Source organism: Tachyglossus aculeatus, chromosome 2 (assembly GCF_015852505.1).
Source record: "Tachyglossus aculeatus isolate mTacAcu1 chromosome 2, mTacAcu1.pri, whole genome shotgun sequence".
NCBI classification, from domain to species: domain Eukaryota; kingdom Metazoa; phylum Chordata; class Mammalia; order Monotremata; family Tachyglossidae; genus Tachyglossus; species Tachyglossus aculeatus.
In genome coordinates, this window is record NC_052067.1 from 143,199,870 (window position 1) to 143,221,203 (window position 21,334).

Sequence of the window (21,334 nt, forward strand, 5' to 3'; positions counted from 1 at the left end):
TGATAGATTCCCTGACTAAGCCCTCCTTTCCTCTTCTCCCACTCCCTTCTGTGTCGCCCTGACTCCCTTTATTCATCTCCCGCCCCCTCCAACCCCACAGAACTCATGTCCATATCTGTTATGTATCTATTTATATTAATATCTGCATCCCCCTCTAGACTATAAGCTCATCGTGGGCAGGGAATGTGTCTGTTCATTGTTGTATTGTCCTCTCCCAAGCGTTTAGTACAGTGCTTAGTATGTAGTAAGTGATTGGCTGACTGATTAGTTAGGAGAGTCCAAGGAGAGCTGGGCCTGCTTAGTTTTGAAGAAAAAAATAAATAAATAAAATGTCCTACATATCTGGAGAGAAAAATCTGCTGCTGAGATTTGGAAAAGGCACTTCAGAAGCAGATGTGCTTAGGATTTGTATCTGTTAATACTGTTGAATGTTCTCTCCCAAGCACGTAGTACAGTGCTCATAAATACCATTGACTGATTACTACTGCTAACCAAAAGAGAGAGAACATGATAGAAAAGCACATTTATCAGTCATCAATGGCATTTACTGAGCCTTTACTATGTGCAGATCACTGTACTAAGTGCTTGGGAGAGTACAGCGTGGCTCAGTGGATAGAGCCCGGGCTTTGGAGTCAGAGGTCATGGGTTCAAATTCCAGCTCCGCCAGTTGTTAGCTGTGTGACTTTGGGCAAGTCACTTAACTTCTCTGTGCCTCAGTTCCCTCATCTGTAAAATGAGGATTAAGACTGTGAGCCCCCCATGGGACAACCTGATCACCTTGTAACCTCCTCAGAGCTTAGAACAGTGCTTTGCACATAGTAAGCGCTTCATAAATGCCATTATTATTATTATTATTACAATAGCTCAGAGTTGGTAGACCTGTTCTCTACCCACAACATGACAGACATTAAAAGAAATAACAAACAGGCACATAAGTAGAATAATAACAATAATTGTGGCATTTGTTAAGCACTTACTATGTGCCAGGCACTGTACTAAGCACAAGGGTGGATTCAAGCCAATTGGGTTGGACGCAGTCCTTGTCCCATGTGGGGATCACAGTCTCAATCCCCATTCTAGAGATGAGGTAACTGAGGCCCAGGGAAGTGAAGTGACTTACTCAAGGTCACACAGCAGACAAGTGGCGGAGCCGGGATCAGAGCCCATGACCTTCCGATTCCCAGGCCTGTGTTCTATCCATTAGGCCATGTGCTATCCACTAACCACTATAATAAAAATAATAATGATGGCATTTGTTAGGCGCTTACTATGTGCAAAGTACTGTTCTAAGCGCTGGGGGGATACAAGGTGATCAGGTTGTGTCACGTGGGGCTCACAGTCTTAATTCCCATTTTACAGATGAGGGAACTGAGGCACAGAGAAGTTAAGTGACTTGCTCAAAGTCAGACAGCTGACAATTGGCGGAGTCGAGATTTGAACCCATGACCTCTGACTCCAAAGCCCGGGCTCTTTCCACTGATCTCCAGTCTATCCACTCTGAGTACAAGCATAAGGATGTACATATGAATGAGAGATGAGTTGAGGAAAATGCCACAGTTATGGGTTTGTGAGACAGGGAGAATGGTGGTGCTGTCTACAGTGATGGGAAGGTCAGGAGGAGGACAGGGTTCGGGTGGGAAGATGAGGAGCTCATATATTACCTCCTATCAAGCATAAAAAGTGTCAGATTGGCAGTGATTTCAAACAGAATATTTTGTGAGAAGTGGCCAGGCAGGAAAATCCTACCTTTTTTTTCCACATTTATTTCAAACTGAGCATTTCCTAAGAGGAGGCCAGGCAAGAAAATCCTGTCTGTTTTGCTCCACATTCCCCAGATTCACCCTCTTCTCTCCACCCGATGATTTGAACCCATGACCTCTGAGTTCCAAGCCTGGGCTCTTTCCACTGAGCCACATTGAAGCACTTGGGAGAATACAATACAACAGAGTTGGCAGACGCATTCCCTGCCTACAAAAAGCTAAGGATTAATTGGGGGAGACAAATATTAAACTAAATTTCATGTAAGGGAAAATAGTAGCGTATAAAGACGTGCATAAAAGGGCTGGGGTGGGTATCGAAATGCAGAAGGGCTGTATAGCCAAGTGCAAAGTTGACCCAGAGAAGAGGGAGGATAGGGGAAATGAGGGTTTACTTGAGGAGGGCTTTTTTTATGGTATTTTATGGTATTTGTTAAACTTGGCACATAGTAGGCGCTTAACAAATACCATCATTATTATGTGCCAGGCCTGTACTAAGTGCTGGGGTAGATACAAGTTAGTCAGGTTGGACAGAGTCCCTGCCCTACATGAGGATCACAGTCTTCATCCCCATTTTCCAGATGAGGGAACTGAGGCCGAGAGAGGCCTAAAGTCACACAGCTGAGAAGTGGCAGAGCCAGGATTAGAACCCACAACCTCAGATTCTCTGGGTCCGTGCTCTTTCCACTAGGCCATGCTGCTTCCCTGGAGAAGATGCAATATAAAAAACCCCATCATGGTCTGGATAGCCTTCATTTCTCCTTCTGGATCACCAGAAGAGTTCCTGCCACACAGAACTATTGGGATTTTTATTACATTTAAAAATCACGATATAATCTGATAATGCATATTGAATTATCAAGTCTAAAGATTAAACCGCCCCGCTGCCTTCGGGAAGAACCACATCAAAATTAAGGCGAAACCTCCCAATTGATCTTACTTTCATTCAATTCATTCATTCGTATTTATTGAGCCCTTACTGTGTGCAGAGCACTCTACTAAGCACTGGGAAGAGTAGAGTAGTATCCAGACACAATCCCTGCCCACAAAGAGCTTACAGTCTACAGACGTGTTTACAGCAATGCCAAGGAGGGAAACTTCAAAATATTCCTTGGTTAAGGCTCCAAAACGTGCTTACTTCCTTTAAACAAAAGTGATTTCTTCAGTTACAAGTTCAAAAGATGTACTTAGAAAGTTCATTTCGTTATAATGATTTCCCTACAGGCTGGAGCCCCTTAGTTATTGCTAAAGGTTCCCACTTGCTTCATTCCCATTGCTATTCCTGTGAAGTCTTCGCCTACAAGAGAAAAGGCAGGAAGAGATAAGGATATTTGTCTCCAATAAGGTTGCTTTCAGACTCCGGTAAGCCTTTGTCGTGGGCTTTAATCCAAGGCCCATTCCGTATCCTTGGGTTTTCTACATTTTTCCTCTTGATTTCACAGCCACAGAGAGAGCCTAGACACGGAGATATTTCAGCAATGTCCATTCGGAATGGAGATAGATCATGGGGATTGGTCACATTTCCAAAAATGTATTTTGATTCTGCCCCACTCTTTGTCCCCCCAGAAGGAATACAATCGGGAATACCGGTTTTGAAAGGAAAATGCACCCGTTCTTCAATCTCCTGGAAGTGTTAAGGAAGCAGCAGCAGCATGGCTAGTGGATAAAGTGGATGGAGCCTGCGTCTGGGAGTCAAAAGGACCTGGGTTCTAATCCCAGCTTCGCCACTTGTCTGCTGTGTGACCTTGGGCAAGTCCCTTCGTTTCTCCGAACCTCAGTTCCCTCATCTGCAGAAATGGAGACTAAGACTGTGAGCTCCACGTGGAGCAAGGACTGTGTCCGACCCGATTATCTTCTATCTACCCCAGTGCTTAGTACAGTGCCTGGCACATGATAAGTACTTAACAAATACCAGAAAAAGAAAAGAAAAAAAAGAAACAAAGCTACTTGGAAAAGTGATCCGTGGGAAACTACTTCTAGGATCTTTAAATTACCAAACCCACACTGGCTTTTTCAAAAAGAGAAAGAGAGAAGAGCTGAGAAGAGAGGAGGGAAAATCCCATTTGCAGAGTCAGATCAGTGGAAGGACACATTAAAAAAAGACAAACCGGTGCCTGGATCCAGTTTATATGCGATTGTGTGAGACTTTCCATTTCAGTGTTCAAAAGATTGACAATATGTAAACTCCCCCTCTGTATTTTAAGCTCATTGTGGGCAGGGAATGTGTCTGTTCGTTGTTCTTTTGTACTCTCCCAAGCGCTTAGTACAGTGCTCTGTACACAGCAAGCACTCAATAAGTACAATTGCATAAATGTATCAGATGGGATTCACTAATGGAGGTCCCAGTCGTAGACAATGAAAAGGTGGAAAGTGACAAAAGCAATAAATTTAGAATGTGTTTAGGCAAGCAGGGGCAGACCCTAAATTTCACTTTCCTGCTCCCTTTGAGCCAGGAGGCAAGGGGCTAGGATAACCACATTTTCCCAAGTGACTACCCTTGGCTAAGTCAGTGGAGGGACATGGAGTTCTAAGTGAAAAACAGAGAGTAGTTAGTACAGTGCTAAATGCTGGTACAGTTCTTTGCACACAGTAAGCTCTCAATAAATACGATTGAACTACCTGGGACTCAAATACCTCATCTATAAATTGGAGATTCACACTGTGAGCTCCATGGACTGTGTTCCACCTGATTAGCTTCTATCTACCTCAGTGTTCTCTACAGTGCCAGGTACGTAGTAAGCACTTAACAAATGCTATTAAAAAAAAAAAAGAGAGAGAGGTGTGGGGGAAAGAGGGGGCTAGCTTCCCAATCCTGGGTTGGCTGAAAATACCAAAAGCTTTCAATGCACTGTATGAACACCTCCAACATGTTGGTTAGCTTTCAGACACTCCTCTACATCTGTCTGAGGCGCTTTTAGCCAATGAACATTTGTCCTGCCGAAAGGCAGAGAACCATCTGAAGGGAGGATTGGCAACTGCCTTGGGGTATTTGGCACGGAGAGGGATGAGGTGAATCTCCCAGCCAGCTCTTCCAAGAATCAAACAGACATGGGGTGTCTCATTCACCTCCCTGCTCTCCCTGCGAAGTTGCTCTGATCAGTTCTCTCTTCCAACGGCTACACACACACACACACACACACACACACACACAACACCCCCTCGCCCTCACCCATCCACAGCCCCTCCCACCATCATCTGAAAGGACCATTAGATTCGTAACAAGTCTAAGCCTAATTCTACACAGTGGGCCAAGGGGCTGCTTTTAGTGAGACAGTTGTATTTCTTGAGTGCTTATTGTGTGCAGAGCACTGGACTAAGCACTTGGAAGAGTACAATGTAACCATAAACAGACACATTCCCTGCCCACAACGAGCTTACTGTCTACAGAGCTCCTCATCTTCCCACCCAAACCCTATACTCTCCCAGACTTTCCCATCACTGTAGATGGCGCCGCCATCCTTCCTGTCTCACAAGCCCGTAAACTTGGTGTCATCCTTGTCTCCGGTCTCTCATTCAACCCACATATCCAATCCGTTAACAAATCCTGTTGGTCTCACCTTCACAACATTGCTAAAATCCTCCCTTTCCTCTCCATCCAAACCACCACCTTGCCGGTTCAATCTCTCATCCTGTCCCGACTGGATTACCGCATCAGCCTCCTCTTTGATCTTCCATCCTCCTGTCTCTCCCCGCTTCAGTCTATATTTCACTCGGCTGCCTGGTTTATCTTTCTACAGAAATACTCCGGACATGTCACCCCCCTCCTCAAAGATCCCAAGTGGTTGTCTATCCAACTCCATATCAAACAAAAACTCCTCACCATTGGCTTTAAAGCTCTCCATCACCTTGCCCCTTCTTCCCTCCCTTCTCTCCTTCTCCAGCCCAGCCCGCACACTCCGCTCCCCTGGTACTAACCTTCTCACTGGGCCTCGTTCTCGCCTGACCCACCTTCGACCCCTGGCCCACATCCTACCTTTAGCCTGAAATGCCCTCCCTCCTCAAATCCACCAGAAAATGACTTTCCCCACCCCTTCAAAGCCTTACTGAAAGCATGTTTCCTCCAAGAGGCCTTCCGTGACTAAGCCTCACTTTTCCTTATCTCCCACTCCCTTCTGCCTCACCCTGACTTGTTCCCTTTGCTCTTCTCCCCTTTCCCCACCCTACAGCACATATGTACATAACTGTAATTTTATTCATTTATATTGATGTCTGTTTGTTTGTACTGATGTCTGTCTCCCCCCAGCCCCCAGACTATGAGCTCACTGCGGGCAGGGATTGTCTCTCTTTATTGCTATATTGTACTTTCCCAAGCACTTAGTACAGTGCTCTGCACACAGTAAGCACTCAATAAATATGACTGAATGAATTGGGGGGAGACGGACATTAATAGAAATAACTAAATGACAGCCACAGACATAAGTGCTGTGGGGCTGGGAGGGGAGGATGAATAAAGGGAGTAAGCCAGAGCGATGCAGGAGGGAGTGGGAGAAGAGGAAAGGAGGGCTTAGTCAGGGAAGGCTTCTTGGAGGAGATGGGCCTTCAACAAGGCTTTGAAGGGAAGGAGAGTAATTTTAGGTGACTTCACCCAGACTTCAGACTTATTAAAAGCACATCTCCTCCAAGAGGCCTTCAAAAACTAAACCCTCATTTAGACTGTGAACCCACTGTTGGGTAGGGACTGTCTCTATATGTTGCAAATTTGTACTTCCCAAGCACTTAGTACAGTGCTCTGCACACAGTAAGTGCTCAATAAATATGATTGATGATGATTCCCCCACTCCCTTCTGCGTCCCCCCTGTACTTGGATTTGCAGCCTTTATTCACACCCCCCAACCCCACTCAGACCCACAGCACTTCTGTACATAGCTCCATCATTTATTCAATTAATAATAATTTTGGTATTTGTGAAGTGCGTCCTATGCGCCAGGCACTATACTGAGCCCTGGGGTCGATAAAGGAGAATTGGGTTGGACACGGTCCCTGACCCTCTTAGGGCTCACAATCTTCATCCCCAGTTTACAGATGAGATAAATGAGGCACAGGGAAGTTAAGTGACTTGCCTAAGATCATTTATATTAATGTCTGTATCCCCCTCTAGACTGTAAGATCTTTGTGGGCAGGGACTGTGTCTATGAACTCTGTTATACTATCCAAAGCGCTTACTGCAGTGCTCTGCACACAGTAAGTACTTAATAAATATGATTGATTGACTAATTCAGGCTTTAGCTGGGGGAGGGAGTGATGCCCTCCACACACTGCACAAGGATAGTATAAGCATCTCTGCCCAGACTGTGCAATGGAGGGTGGCTGGGGAAGGGAGGAGAAAGAGAGAGACAGAGACAGAGAGAGACAGAGACAGAGAGAGAGAAAGGGTGAAGGAGAGAGAGGGAGAAAGAGGGGTGAGAGACTGAGCGAGAGAGAAAGAGGGAGAGAGAGAAAGAAAGAGAAAGAGAGAGGGAGAAAGACAGGTAGAAAGAGAAAGAGATAGAGGGAGTGGGAGAAAGAAATAGAAAGAAAGAGGAAGAGAGACAGAAAAAGAGAGTGGGAGAAAGAGAAAGAGAAAGAGGAAGAGAGACAGAAAAAGAGAGTGGGAGAAAGAGAAAGAGAGAGTGGGAGAAAGAGAAAGAGAGTGAGAAAGAGAAAGACAGTGGGAGAAAGAGAGAGGAAGAGGGAGAGAGGGAGAGAGAGGGAGGAAGTGGGAGAAAGATAAAGAAAGAGAGAAAGAGAAAGAAAGAGAGGGAGAAAGAGAGAGTGGGAGAAAGAGAAAGAAGGGAGAAAAGGAGAGAAAGAAGAGAGAAAAAGAAAGAGAGAGGGGGAAGAGAGAGAGGAAGAGAGGGAGGAGAGAAAGGAAGAAGAGAGAAAAAGAGAGAGAGGGGGGAAGAGAGAGAGGAAGAGAGAGAGAAGGAAAGAGGGAGGAAGCAAGAGAGAAAGGGAGAAAGAGAAAGAGGGAGAAAGAAAGAATGAGAGAGAGAGAGAAGAAGAAAGGGAGGAAGAGAGAGAGAGAGGCAGAGAGAGGCAGGGGTGCGTGAGCATTGGTCAGTTGGGGCAGGAATAGTCTCTCAAAGAAGCTGTCATCAGCACAGTCATCCCTTCTCAACTGCCCCTCTGACACCACCATAATGTGATTCCCAGGGGAGCCCCCGAAACTGCCATCGGGGTCCTGAGTCTACCCCTGATGGAGGCCCATGTCTGATTCAAACAAGCAATCAAGGTTAGAGGCCAGAGACGTAGCGGTCTGGCAGTCTCTCACTGCTTCCACTGTTGCCGGTAATGATGTGCTGTGGCTAATATAACGATTGAATGCGCAAAGGGAGACACGTTTTTTTTTTTCTAGAATTTGTTAATCACTTATTATGTGCCAGGCACTGTACTATGTGCTGAGCTAGGTACAAGCTAATTCATTCATTCAATCGTATTTATTGAGCGCTTACTATGTGCAGAGCACTGTATTAATCAGTTTGGACACATGAGGGGCTCCCAGTCTCAATCCTCATTTTACAGATGAGGAACTGAGGCATAGAGAAGTGAAGGGACTTGTCCAAAGTCATAGTCATGCCCAAAGACAAATGGTGAAGTCAGGATTAGAACCCAGGTCCTTCTGACACTACGCCCATGGTCTACCCACTAGGCCGTGCTGCTTCTCAACTATGTTGTCTCCTGTAAATTTTCCTGAGTGCCGTGGTGATGGTTGCCAAGATTTTACACCAACGGTTAGCATTCAATAGCAAGTCAGAGAGAGTCAACATTACACTACAGATGAAATCTGAAGGATGTGATGTAAAACAGTTGCTATACAATATTTGGGGCCAGAGTTGCATAAACAGACTAACAAATGCAGATGACTGAAACAACCATCTTTATTGAGTGCCTCCTGTATGCAGAGCACTGTACTAAGCACGTGGGAGAGTACGATAAAACAATATAACAGTCTTGTTCCCCACCCACGATGCGTTTACGGTCTAGAGAAGCAGCAATGGCCTAGTGGCTAGAGCCCAGACTGGGGAAGCAGAAGGTCATGGGTTCTAACCCCAGCTCTGCCACTTGTCTGCTGTGTGATCTTGGGCAAGTCACTTCACTTCTCTGTGTCTCAGTTCCCTCATCTGCAAAATGGGAGTTAAGACTGTGAGCCCCATGGGGACAGAGACTGTGTTCAACTCAATTTGTTTGTATTCTCCCGCCTCCCCTTCACTTAGTTCAGTGCCTGGCACATCGTAAGCACTTAACAAATAACAGAATTGTTATCGTTATTCTTATTACTAGAGGGGGAGACAGTCATATAAATAAATAACAGATATGTACCCAGTGCTTAGAACAGTGCTTGACACATAGTGAGCGCTTAACAAATACCATTATTATTATCATTATTATATAAATGCTTTGGGGTTGGGAGGGAGAGATGATAAAGGGAGCAAATCAGGGTGATGCAGAAGAGAGTGGGAGAAGAGAGGAGGGCTTAGTCAGGGAAGGCTTCTTGGAGAAGATGGGCCTTCAATAAAGCTTTGAAGTGGGGGAGAGTAGTTGTCTGTCAGATAAGAAGAGGGAGGGCACTTTGGGCCAGATGCAGGATGAGGGCGAGAGGCCAGAGGTGAGATAGATGCGATTGAGGTACAGTGAGTAGGTTGGCATTGGAGAAGCCAAGTGTGCCGGCTGGGTATAGTAGGAAAGTTGCAAGGTGAGGAAGGAGGGGGCAAGGTGGTGGATGGGTGAGGAGTTTCTGTTTGATGCGGACGTGGATGGGCAACCACTGGAGGTTCTTGGGCAGTGGGCAGGACTGACTGTTTTTGCAGCAAAATGATCCGGGCAGCGGAGTGCAGAATACACTCGAGTGGGGAGAGACGGGAGGCGGGGAGGTCAGCAAGGAGGCTGATACGGTAATCCAGGTGGGAGAGGAGAAGTGCTTGGATTTACATGGCAGCCGTTTGGATGGAGAGGAAAGGGCAGATTTTTAGGGAGTTGAACCGACAGGATTTAGTGATAGATTATGGTTTGAATGAGAGCGAGAAATCAAGGAAAATGCCAAAGTTACACGCTTGGAAGACAGGATGATGATGGTAAGGGGAAAAAGTAGGACAGGGTAAAACTGACTTACTGTGACATTCTGCAGAAATAATAAGCAAAGGACACTCCAAGAACAAAGGCGGGGAAATGAACTAGCTGGGGGGATGAGATGATAAACGTGGAAGTATAAAAGCACCGCAAAGTAAAGCCATTTGCATTTAGGCGGCTGAGGAGGTGCAACTACACCCCCCACACCTAAGAAGCTATGGAAATTCACGGTAGTTGCACCTGTCACATAACCAGGGTATTTCTACTCTAACAATATTCATTCATTCAGCCGTATTTATTGAGCGCCTACTGTGTGCAGAGCACTGTACAAAGCGCTTGGAAAATACAATTCAGCAACAAAGAGGATCGATCATCTTTGTGCAGTAACACTCTGGGCATGTTACTCCCCTCCTCAAAAATCTCCAGTGGCTACCAATCAACCTACGCATCGGGCAAAAATCCCTCACTCTCGGCTTCAAGGCTGTTCATCACCTCGCCCCCTCCTATCCTCACCTCCCTTCTTTCCTTCTCCAGCCCAGCCCACACCCTCCGCTCCTCCACCGCTAATCTCCTCACCGTACCTCGTTCTCGCCCGTCCCGCCATCGACCCCCGGCCCACATCATCCCGCTGGCGTGGAATGCCCTCCCTCTGCCCATCCGCCAAGCTAGCTCTCTTTCTCCCTCCAAAGCCCTATTGAGGGCTCACCTCCTCCAGGAGGCCTTCCCAGACTGAGCCCCCACTTTCCTCTCCCTCTCCCCATCCCCCCTGCCCTACCTCCTTCCCTTCCCCACAGCACCTGTCTATATGTTTGTACAGATTTACTACTCTATTTTACTTGTACATATTTACTATTCTATTTATTTAATTTGTTAATATGTGTTGTTTTGTTGCCTGTCTCCCCCTTCTAGACTGTAAGCCCGCTGTTGGGTAGGGACCGTCTCTATATGTTGCCAACTTGTACTTCCCAAGCGCTTAGTACAGTGCTGTGCACACAGTAAGAGCTCAATAAATACAATTGAATGAATGAATGAATGAATGAATGAATGAATGAAAGAGACAATCCCTGCCCACAAAGGGCTCATGGGCAAAGGCCACATTAATCTAAAAAATTTGCTTCTCTCTAGACTGTAAACTCCATGTGGGCAGGGAATGGCTCTACCAACTGTGCTATACCGTTCTCTCCCAAGCCCTTAGCACGGTGCTCTGCACACAGTAAGTGCTCGATAAATACGACTGATTGACTAATAATCACTTAATTATTCCTCTCTCCAATCGAACCCACAGCTCTGCTCAAGAAGTACCCCAACAACTCCAAGCTCGGAAAAGCAACCGAACCGTCCAGCGCCAACAAGTGCAATTCTCTTTCTCAAGTTCCAAAAAAAGAAATTCGGTCGGGGCCGGGGGAGTCATTTTCCTCCTCCTGCGGATGATACGGGTTTCGCAGAACGCCAGCGCCTACAAATACATTATTAATTGCACTGGTTTCCTTTCCCAAGCCATGGAAACCACCTGCTCTGTCGCCTAGAATATTTATTTCACCCCAGCCGGGTTCCTCTAAGCCTTCTCGCCCAAGTGACTCCATCAACGAATGCCACCAGCGCTACACCGTATTATAGCAGCAAAAACAGCAGCGTCCAAGGTGTTAAAAAAAAAAAGAAAAAATGTGACTAAATCCAGGCAGAGGACAGGAGAGGGCCTAGAAAGCTCTCCTGGTTCAGATTAGCGACGCAGAGAGAAGCAGCGTGGCTTAGTGGGTACAACACGGGCCTAAGAGTCAGAAGGTCGTGGGTTCTAATCCCGGCCCCTCCACCTGTCCGCTGCGTGACCTTGGGCAAGTCACTTCGCTTCTCCGGGTCTCAGTTCCCTCATCTGGAAAACGGGGTGACTGTGAGCCCCACATGGGACAGAGGCAGCGTCCAACCCGATTTGCTGGCGTCTACCCCAGCGTCTGGCACGTAGTGAACGCTTAACAAATACCATCATTATTATTCCTGAGACTCGATCGCTTCTCCTCCCTTGTGGGGGTAGTTTATTGAGATTAATGAGGGCAAAAAACTCAGGCGGGACAAACAGGGTGCGCTCTTTTGATCCTCTATACTTGTAAATTGGTTATCGCAGAAATGCTGAATCATAAACCCAAAGGTTAGAGCCAACAAACCCGAGGTGGATTCCGATAAGAATAATAATGATGGCATTTGTTAAGGGCTTACTATGTGCACAGTTGACCCCTTCTCCCCGCTTCTCATTTAGGCATCCTGGCGGTGCACATCTTTCTGCAGAGCATTTATTACTCATTTTTTTTCCCCAAGTGGGGCTGGACCTTGGACAGGTTTGGCGACCAGCCAGCGAGGAGCAAAAAGTGTGCCATTTCTCGGTGCCCATCCCTAGAATCTGCACGGCCCACAGAATAATCCGGCCCAAGCGGCTTGTCCCAAGTCCATCCCCTCGGGAGGCTCGGGAAGACTTCCCCACTTGGCTCTGGCCTTTCCCCGATCCCATCCTAGACGGGATCCCCTTCCTCACCTCCTGCCCCCCAAAAAACCTCACAGCTGTCCGGAGGGAGACTAGATTGCGTGGGGCAGGGGAAAAGGGGGTGCCGGGGGAGGGGAAGGGAAGAGGTGGGGCAGGGAGGGAAAAGGGGGTGTAGGGAGGGAAGAAGGGGAGCAGGGAGGGAAAAAGGGGAGCAGGGAGGGAAGAAGGGGTGCAGGGAGGGAAGGGGGAGTGCAGGGAGGGAAGAAGGGGTGCAGGGAGGGAAGGGGGTGCAGATAGGGAAGGAGAAGAGGGGATGCAGGAAGGGTGCAAGGCTTAGAACAGTGCTTAGCACTTGGTAAGCCCTTAACAAATACCATCATTATTATTTAAGGGGAAGAGGGATTGCAGAGGGGGGAAGAAGAGTTGCAGGGGGGGAAAGGGGATGTAGGGAGGGAAGAAGGGGTGCAGGGAGGGAAGAGGGGGTGCAGGGAGGGAAGGAGAAGAGGGGATGCAGGGAGGGTGCAGGGCTTAGAACAGTGTTTAGCACATGCGTAAGTGCTTAATAAATACCATCATTATAATTTAAGGGGAAGAGGGATTGCAGAGGGGGGAGGAAGAGTTGCGGGGGGGGAAAGGGGGTGTAGAGAGGGAAGAAGGGGAGCAGGGAGGGAAGAGGGGGTGCAGGAGGGAAGGAAAAGAGGGGATGCAGGGAGGGTGCAGGGTTTAGAACAGTGCTTAGCACATGGTAAGCACTTAACAAATACCATCATTATAATTTAAGGGGAAGAGGGATTGCAGAGGGGGGAAGAAGAGTTGCAGGGGGGGGAAAAGGGGGTGTAGGGAGGGAAGAAGGGGAGCAGGGAGGGAATAGGGGGTGCAGGAGGGAAGGAGAAGAGGGGATGCAGGGAGGGTGCAGGGTTTAGAACAGTGCTTAGCACATGGTAAGCACTTAAATACCATCATTATAATTTAAGGGGAAGAGGGATTGCAGAGGGGGGAAGAAGAGTTGCAAGGGGGGAAAAGAAGGGGGTGCAGGGAGAGAAGGAGAAGAGGGGATGCAGGGAGGGTGCAGGGTTTAGAACAGTGCTTAGCACATGGTAAGCACTTAAATACCATCATTATTATTTAAGGGGAAGAGGGATTGCGGTGGTAGGGGGGGGAGAGTTGCGGGGGGGAAAGGGGGTGTAGGGAGGGAAGGGGAGGAGGGGATGCAGGGAGAGTGCAGGGCTTAGAACAGTGCTTAGCACATGGTAAGCGCTTAACAAATACCATCATCATTATTTAAGGGGAAGAGGGATGGGGGAGAAGAAGAGTTTTGGGAGGGGGGGAAGGGGGTGTAGGGAAGGAAGAATCAATCAATCAATCAATCGTATTTATTGAGCGCTTACTATGTGCAGAGCACTGTACTAAGCGCTTGGGAAGTACAAATTGGCATCACATAGAGACAGTCCCTACCCGATAGTGGGCTCACAGTCTAAAAGGGGGAGACAGAGAACAGAACCAAACATACCAACAAAATAAAATAAGTAGGATAGAAATGTACAAGTAAAATAAATAAATAAATAAATAAACAGAGTAATAAATATGTACAACCATATATACATATATACAGGTGCTGTGGGGAGGGGAAGGCGGTAAGGCGGGGGGATGGAGAGGGGGACGAGGGGGAGAGGAAAGAAGGGGCTCAATCTGGGAAGGCCTCCTGGAGGAGGTGAGCTCTCAGGAGGGCCTTGAAGGGAGGAAGAGAGCTAGCTTGGCGGATGGGCAGAGGGAGGGCATTCCAGGCCCGGGGGATGACGTGGGCCGGGGGTCGATGGCGGGACAGGCGAGAGCGAGGTACAGTGAGGAGATTAGTGGTGGAGGAGCGGAGGGTGCGGGCTGGGCAGTAGAAGGAGAGAAGGGAGGTGAGGTAGGAGGGGGCGAGGTGATGGAGAGCCTTGAAGCCCAGGGTGAGGAGTTTCTGCCTGATGCGCAGATTGATCGGTAGCCATTGGAGGTTTTTGAGGAGGGGAGTGATATGTCCAGAGCGTTTCTGGACAAAGATAATCCGGGCAGCAGCATGAAGTATGGGCAGAAGAAGGGGTGCAGGGAGGGAAGAGAGGGGTGCAGGGCTTAGAACAGTGCTTAGCACATGGTAAGTGCTTAATAAATACCATCATTATTATTTAAGGGGAAGAGGGATTGCAGAGGGGGGAAGAAGGGGTGCAGGGGGGGGGAAGGGGGTGTAGGGAGGGAAGAAGGAGTGCAGCAGGGGAGGGGGGAGGGGGATGCAGGGAAGGTGCAGCGCTTAGAACAGTGCTTGACCCATAGTTTGCGCTTAACAAATACCATCATTACTACTTAAGGGGAAGAGGAACTGCAGAGAGGGAAGGAGAGGAGGGGGTGCAGCGCAAGGAAGGGAGGGGAAGAGGGGATGCAAGGAGGGTGCAGCGCTTAGAACAGTGCTGGGTACATAGTAAGCGCTTAAATACCATCGTTATTACTTCAGGGGAAAAGGGAGTGCAGGGAGGGAAGAGGGGGGGTGCAGCGCTTAGAACAGTGCTTGACACATAGGAAGCTTAACAAATACCATCATTATTACTTAAGGGGAAGAAGGGGGTGCAGGGAGGGTGCAGCGCTTGGCACAAAGTAAGCGCTTAACAAAATCCCATCACTTTTAAGGGGAACAGGGAGGGCAGGGAAGGAAGAGGGGTCGCAGCGCTTAGTACAGCGTAGTAAGCGCTGAACAAATCCCATCACTTTTAAGGGGAAGAGGGAGGGAAGAGGGGGTGCCGAGAGGTTGCAGCGCTTACAACAGTGATTGGCACACAGTAAGGGCTTAACAAATACTATCATCATGAAAAGGGGATTCATTCAATCGCATTTATTGAGCGCTTACTGTGTGCAGAGCACTGTACTAAGCGCTTACCTAGTGATGTAGGGATGTAGGGAGAGTGCAGCGCTTAGAACAGCGCTTGGCACGTAGTAACGCGCTTTCACTTTTAAGGGGAAGAGGGAGGGCAGGGAGGGAAGAGGGGGTAAACGGCGGCTGCAGCGCTTAGAACAGCGCTTGGCACATAGTAAGCGCTTAACAAATACTATTGTTATTAAAGGGGGGGTGCAGGGAGGTCGCAGCGCTTAGAACAGCGCTTGGCACAGTAAGCGCTGAACAAAATCCCATCCCTTTTGAGGGGCAGAGGGAGGGTAGGGAGGGAAGTGGGGGTGCAGAGAGGTCGCAGCGTTTAGCACATAGTAAGGGCTTAAAATCCCATCACTTTTAAGGGGCAGAGGGAGGGCAGGGAGGGAAGAGGGGGTGCAGAGAGGTCGCAGCGTTTAGAACATAGTAAGGGCTTAACAAAATCCCATCACTTTTAAGGGGAAGAGGGAGGGCAGGGAGGGAAGCAGGGGCGCAGAGAGGTCGCAGCGCTTAGAACAGCGCTTGGCACATGGTCCAGTGGAAAGAGCCCGGGCTTTGGAGTCAGAGGTCACGGGTTCAAATCCCGGCTCCGCCAATTGTCAGCTGTGTGACTTTGGGCAAGTCACTTCACTTCTCTGGCCTCAGTTACCCCATCTGCAAAACGGGGATTAAGACGGTGAGCCCCCCCCCGTGGGCCAACCTGATCACCTTGCATCCTCCCCAGCGCTTAGAACAGTGCTTTGCACATAGTAAGCGCTTAATAAATGCCATTATTAGTATTATTAAGGGGAAGAGGGGGTGCAGAGAGGTCGCAGCGCTTGGCACATAGTAAACGCTGAACAAATCCCATCCCTTTTAAGGGACAGGGGGAGGGAAGACAGGGTGAGGAGAGGTTGCAGCGTTTAGAACAGCGCTTGGCACATGGTAAGCGCTGAACAAAATCCCATCACTTTTAAGGGGAAGAGAGAGGGCGGGGAGGGAGGAGGGGGCTGCAGAGAGGTCGTAGCGCTTAGTACAGTGCTTGGCACGTAGTAAGCGCTTCCACTTTTAAGGGGAAAAGGTGGTGCAAATCTCATCACTTTTAAGGGGGAGAGGGGGGTCCAGAGCGGTCGCAGCGCTTAGCACATAGTAAAGGCTGAACAAAATCCCATCCCTTTCAAGGGGCAGAGGGAGGGCAGGGAGGGAAGAGGGGGTGCAGAGAGGTCGCAACGCTTAGAACAGCGCTTGGTACATAGCAAACGATTTCACTTTGAAGGGGCAGAGGGAGGGCAGGGAGGGAAAAGGGGGGTGCAGAGAGGTCGCAGCGTTTAGAACAGCGCTTGGCACATAGTAAGCGTTTAACAAAATCTCATCCCTTTTAAGAGGCAGAGGGAGGGCAGGGAGGGAAGAGGGGGTGCAGAGAGGTCGCAGCGCTTAGAACAGCGCTTGGCACGTAGTAAGCACTGAACAAATCATCACTTTTAGGGGGAAGAGGAAGGGCAGAGAGGGAAGAGGGGGTGCAGAGAGGTCGCAGCGCTTAGAACAGCGCTTGGCACGTAGTAAGCGCTGAACAAATCTCATCCCTTTTAAGGGGCAGAGGGGGGTGCAGAGAGGTCGCAACGCTTAGCACAGAGTAAGGGCTAAACAAAATCTCATCCCTTTTAAGGGGCAGAGGGAGGGAAGAGGGGGTGCAGAGAGGTCGCAACGCTTAGCACATGGTAAGGGCTAAAGAAAATCTCATCCCTTTTAAGGGGCAGAGGGAGGGAAGAGGGGGTGCAGGGAGGTCGCAACGCTTAGCACATAGTAACGGCTAAAGAAAATCTCATCCCTTCTAAGGGGCAGAGGGAGGGAAGAGGGGGTGCAGAGAGGTCGGAACGCTTAGAACAGTGCTTGGCACACAGTAAGTGCTTTCACTTTTAAGGGGAAGAGGGAGGGCAAGGAGGGAGGGCGGTATCGGGAGGGTGCAGCGTTTAGAACATCGCTTGGCACATAGTAAGCGTTTAACAAAATCTCATCCCTTTGAAGGGGAAGAGGGAGGGCAGGGAGGGAAAATGGGGTGCAGAGAGGTCGCAGCGCTTGGCACGTAGTAAGCACCGAACAAATCTCATCCCTTTGAAGGGGCAGAGGGAGGGCAGGGAGGGAAGAGGGGGTGCAGAGAGGTCGCAGCGCTTAGAACAGCGCTTGGCACGTTGTAAGCGCTGAACAAATCTCATCCTTTTTAAGGGGCAGACGGGGGTGCAGAGAGGCCACAGCGCTTAGCACATAGTAAGGGCTGCACAAAATCCCATCCCTTTGAAGGGGCAGAGGGAGGGCAGGGAGGGAAGAGGGGGTGCAGAGAGGTCGCAACGCTTAGAACAGCGCTTGGCACGTAGGTAAGCGCTGAACAAATCTCATCCTTTTTAAGGGGCAGACGGGGGTGCAAAGAGGTCACAGCGCTTAGCACATAGCAAGGGCTGCACAAGATGCCATCCCTTTGAAGGGGCAGAGGGAGGGCAGGGAGGGAAAAGGGGGTGCAGAGAGATCGCAGCGCTTGGCACGTAGTAAGCACTGAACAAATCTCATCCCTTTTAAGGGGAAGAGGAAGGGCAAGGAGGGAAGAGGGGGTGCAGGGAGGTCGCAGCGCTTAGAACAGCGCTTGGCACGTAGTAAGCGCCGAACAAATCTCATCCCTTTTAAGGGGCAGACGGGGGTGCAGAGAGGTGGCGGCGCTTAGCACACAGTAAGGGCCGCACAAAATCCCATCCCTTTGAAGGGGCAGAGAGAGGGAAGAGGGCGTACAGAGAGGTCGCAGCGCTTAGAACAGTGCTTGGCACATAGTAAGTGCTTTCACTTTTAAGGGAAAGAGGGAGGACAGGGAGGGAGGAGGGTACAGGGAGGGTGCAGCGTTTAGAACATCGCTTGGCACATAGTAAGCGTTTAACAAAATCTCATCCCTTTTAAGAGGCAGAGGGAGGGCAAGGAGGGAAGAGGGGGTGCAGAGAGGTGGCGGCGCTTAGCACATAGTAAGGGCTGCACAAAATCCCATCCCTTTGAAGGGGCAGAGGGAGGGCAGGGAGGGAAAAGGGAGTGAAGGGAGTAGTAAGCGCTGAACAAATCTCATCCTTTTTCAGGGGCAGACGGGGGTGCAGAGAGGTCACAGCGCTTAGCACACAGTAAAGGCCGCACAAAATCCCATCCCTTTGAAGGGGCAGAGGGAGGGAAGAGGGGGTGCAGAGACGTCGCAGCGCTTAGAACAGTGCTTGGCACATAGTAAGTGCTTTCACTTTTAAGGGAAAGAGGGAGGGCAGATAGGGAGGGTGCAGCGTTTAGGACATCGCTTGGCACATAGTAAGCGTTTAACAAAATCTCATCCCTTTTAAGAGGCAGAGGGAGGGCAGGGAGGGAAGAGGGGGTGCAGAGAGGTGGCGGCGCTTGGCACGTAGTAAGCACTGAACAAATCTCATCCCTTTGAAGGGGCAGAGGGAGGGAAAGGAGGGAAAAAGGGGTGCAGAGAGGTCGCAGCGCTTAGAACGGCGCTTGGCACGTAGTAAGCGCCGAACAAATCTCACCCTTTTTAAGGGGCAGACAGGGGTGCAGAGAGGTGGCGGCGCTTAGCACACAGTAAAGGCCGCACAAAATCCCACCCCTTTGAAGGGGCAGAGGGAGGGAAGAGGGGGTGCGGAGAGGTCGCAGCGCTTAGAACAGTGCTTGGCACATAGTAAGTGCTTTCACTTTTAAGGGAAAGAGGGAGGACAGGGAGGGAGGAGGGTACAGGGAGGGTGAAGCGTTTAGGACATCGCTTGGCACATAGTAAGCGTTTGACAAACTCTCATCCCTTTTAAGGGGAAGAGGGAGGGCAAAGGGGGTGCAGAGAGGTGGCGGCGCTTAGCACATAGTAAGGGCTGCACAAAATCCCATCCCTTTGAAGGGGCAGAGGGAAGGCAAGGAGGGAAGAGGGGGTGCAGGGAGATCGCAGCGCTTAGAACGGCGCTTGGCACGTAGTAAGCGCTGAACAAATCTCATCCCTTTTCAGGGGCAGACGGGGGTGCAGAGAGGTCACAGCACTTAGCACACAGTAAGGGCTGCACAAAATCCCATCCCTTTGAAGGGGCAGAGGGGTCGCAGCGCTTAGAACAGTGCTTGGCACATAGTAAGTGCTTTCACTTTTAAGGGAAAGAGGGAAGGCAGGGAGGGAGGGTGCAGCGTTTAGAACATCGCTTGGCACATAGTAAGCGTTTGACAAAATCTCATCCCTTTTAAGGGGAAGAGGGAGGGCAAAGGGGGTGCAGAGAGGTGGCGGCGCTTAGCACACAGTAAGGGCCGCACAAGATCCCATCCCTTTGAAGGGGCAGAGGGAGGGAAGAGGGGGTGCAGAGAGGTCGCAGCGCTTAAAACAGCGCTTGGCACGTAGTAACCGCTGACCTGTTGGGTAGGGACCGTCTCTATATGTTGCCAATTTGTACTTCCCAAGCGCTCAGTACAGTGCTCTGCACACAGTAAGCGCTCAATAAATACGATCGATGATGATGATGATGAGGACCAAATCTCATCCCTTTTCAGGGGCAGACGGGGGTGCGGAGAGGTCACGGCGCTCAGCACACAGTAAGGGCCGCACAAGATGCCATCCCTTTGGAGGGGCAGAGGGAGGGCACGGGGAGGTGGGGGAGCCAGACTCACCGGAAGGTGAGGGTGCAGAGGGGCCGGTAGGACTTGTGGCTGGCGGGGTGGTCCATGGGCCGGCCCCAGAAGTCGTTGGCGAACGGGGTCCCGCCGGGGGGGGGGCCCGGTGGGGGGCCCGTGGGGGGTCCCGCCGAGGGGGGTCCCGGTTCCGGGGGGGGGTCCCGCCGGTCCCGGGGGGGGGCCAGGTCGGGGTTGCGGACGATGGCCCACACGTCGTCGTGCACGAACTCGCCCGGGAGGGAGTTGGCGAAGCCCAGGCAGCAGGCGGACACCAGCGCCACGGCACGACCCACGGACCGGGACCGGGAGCGCGGGGAGCGGGAGCGCGGGGAGCGGGAGCGGGGGGCCGCCCCCTCCTCCCAACCCCGGGGGGCCGCCCCGGCGCAGCGCTCCGCGCACGGCTTAGCGCCGCACGGGCCGCCGGGGGCCGCGGCCATCGTCCGCGGGGGGACCGACCGGGGGACCGACCGACCGACCGGGGACACACACGGGAACCGCCGACGGAGCACGACTAGGGGGAGGGGGGAGGAGGAGCGGGAGGAGGGGCGGGAGGGGGAGGAGCGGGGGGAGGAGAAGGGGGAGGAGCGGGAGCGGGAGGGGGAGGAGCGGGAGGAGGAGAAGCGGGAGGGGAAGGGGAGGAGCGGGAGGAGCGGGGAGAGGAGGAGAGGGAGCGGGAGGAGGAGGAGGAGGAGGAGGAGGAGGAGCGGGAGGAGGGGGAGGAGCGAGGGGAGGAGGAGCGGGGGGAGAAGGGGAGAAGGAGCGGGAGGAGCGGGAGGAGGAGCAGGAGGAGGGGAAGGGAGGAGCGGGAGGAGCAGGGAGAGGAGGAGAGGGAGCGGGAGGAGGAGGAGGAGGAGGAGGAGCGGGAGGAGGGGGAGGAGGAGGAGGAGCGGGAGGAGGGGGAGGAGGAGGAGCGGGAGAAAGGGGGAGGAGCGAGGGGAGGAGGAGCAGGAGGAGAAGGGGAGGAGCGGGAGCAGGAGGAGCAGAAGGAACGGGAGGAGGAGCGGGAGGAGGAGCGGGAGGAGAAGGGGAGGAGGAGCGGGAGGAGAAGGGGGAGGAGCGGGGGGAGAAGGAGGAGGAGCGGGAGAAGGGAGAGGAGCGAGGGGAGGAGGAGCGGGAGGAGAAGGGGAGAAGGAGCGGGAGGAGCAGAAGCGGGAGGAGGAGCAGGAGGAGAAGGGGAGGAGGAGCGGGAGGAGAAGGGGAGGAGCGGGAGGAGCGCGAGCAGAAGGAGCGGGAGGAGAAGGGGAGGAGGAGGAGGGGCGGAATGAGGAGGAAGAGCGGGAGGAGGAAGAGCGGGAGGAGGAGGAGGCGCCCCCCCCGCACTCCCCGGCTGACAGCCGGCGCGCATGCGCCCTCCCGCGCCCGCCCCGCAGGACCGCCCCTTTCCCTGGCTCCGCCCCCTTCCCCTGGCACCGACCCCTCTCCCGCCTCCGGCTCCGCCCCCTTTCGGCGGCGCCCCCATTGTCCCGGCCCTGACTCCGCCCCTATCCCTGAGCCCGCCTCCTTTCATTGGCTCCTCCCCTTCCC

At 51.4% G+C, this 21,334-nt stretch overlaps 1 protein-coding gene across 1 annotated transcript in view; it reads right to left on the minus strand.

The window, feature by feature from the left end:
- Positions 1 to 20,247, minus strand: part of TMTC1 (transmembrane O-mannosyltransferase targeting cadherins 1) — a 412,328-nt gene extending 392,081 nt beyond the window's left edge. The window contains exon 1 of the mRNA XM_038765197.1: positions 19,808 to 20,247. Coding sequence (XP_038621125.1) covers positions 19,808 to 20,247 — 440 coding nt within the window. The remainder of the gene's footprint in view (positions 1 to 19,807) is intronic.
- Between the last annotated feature and the right edge of the window lie 1,087 nt (positions 20,248 to 21,334).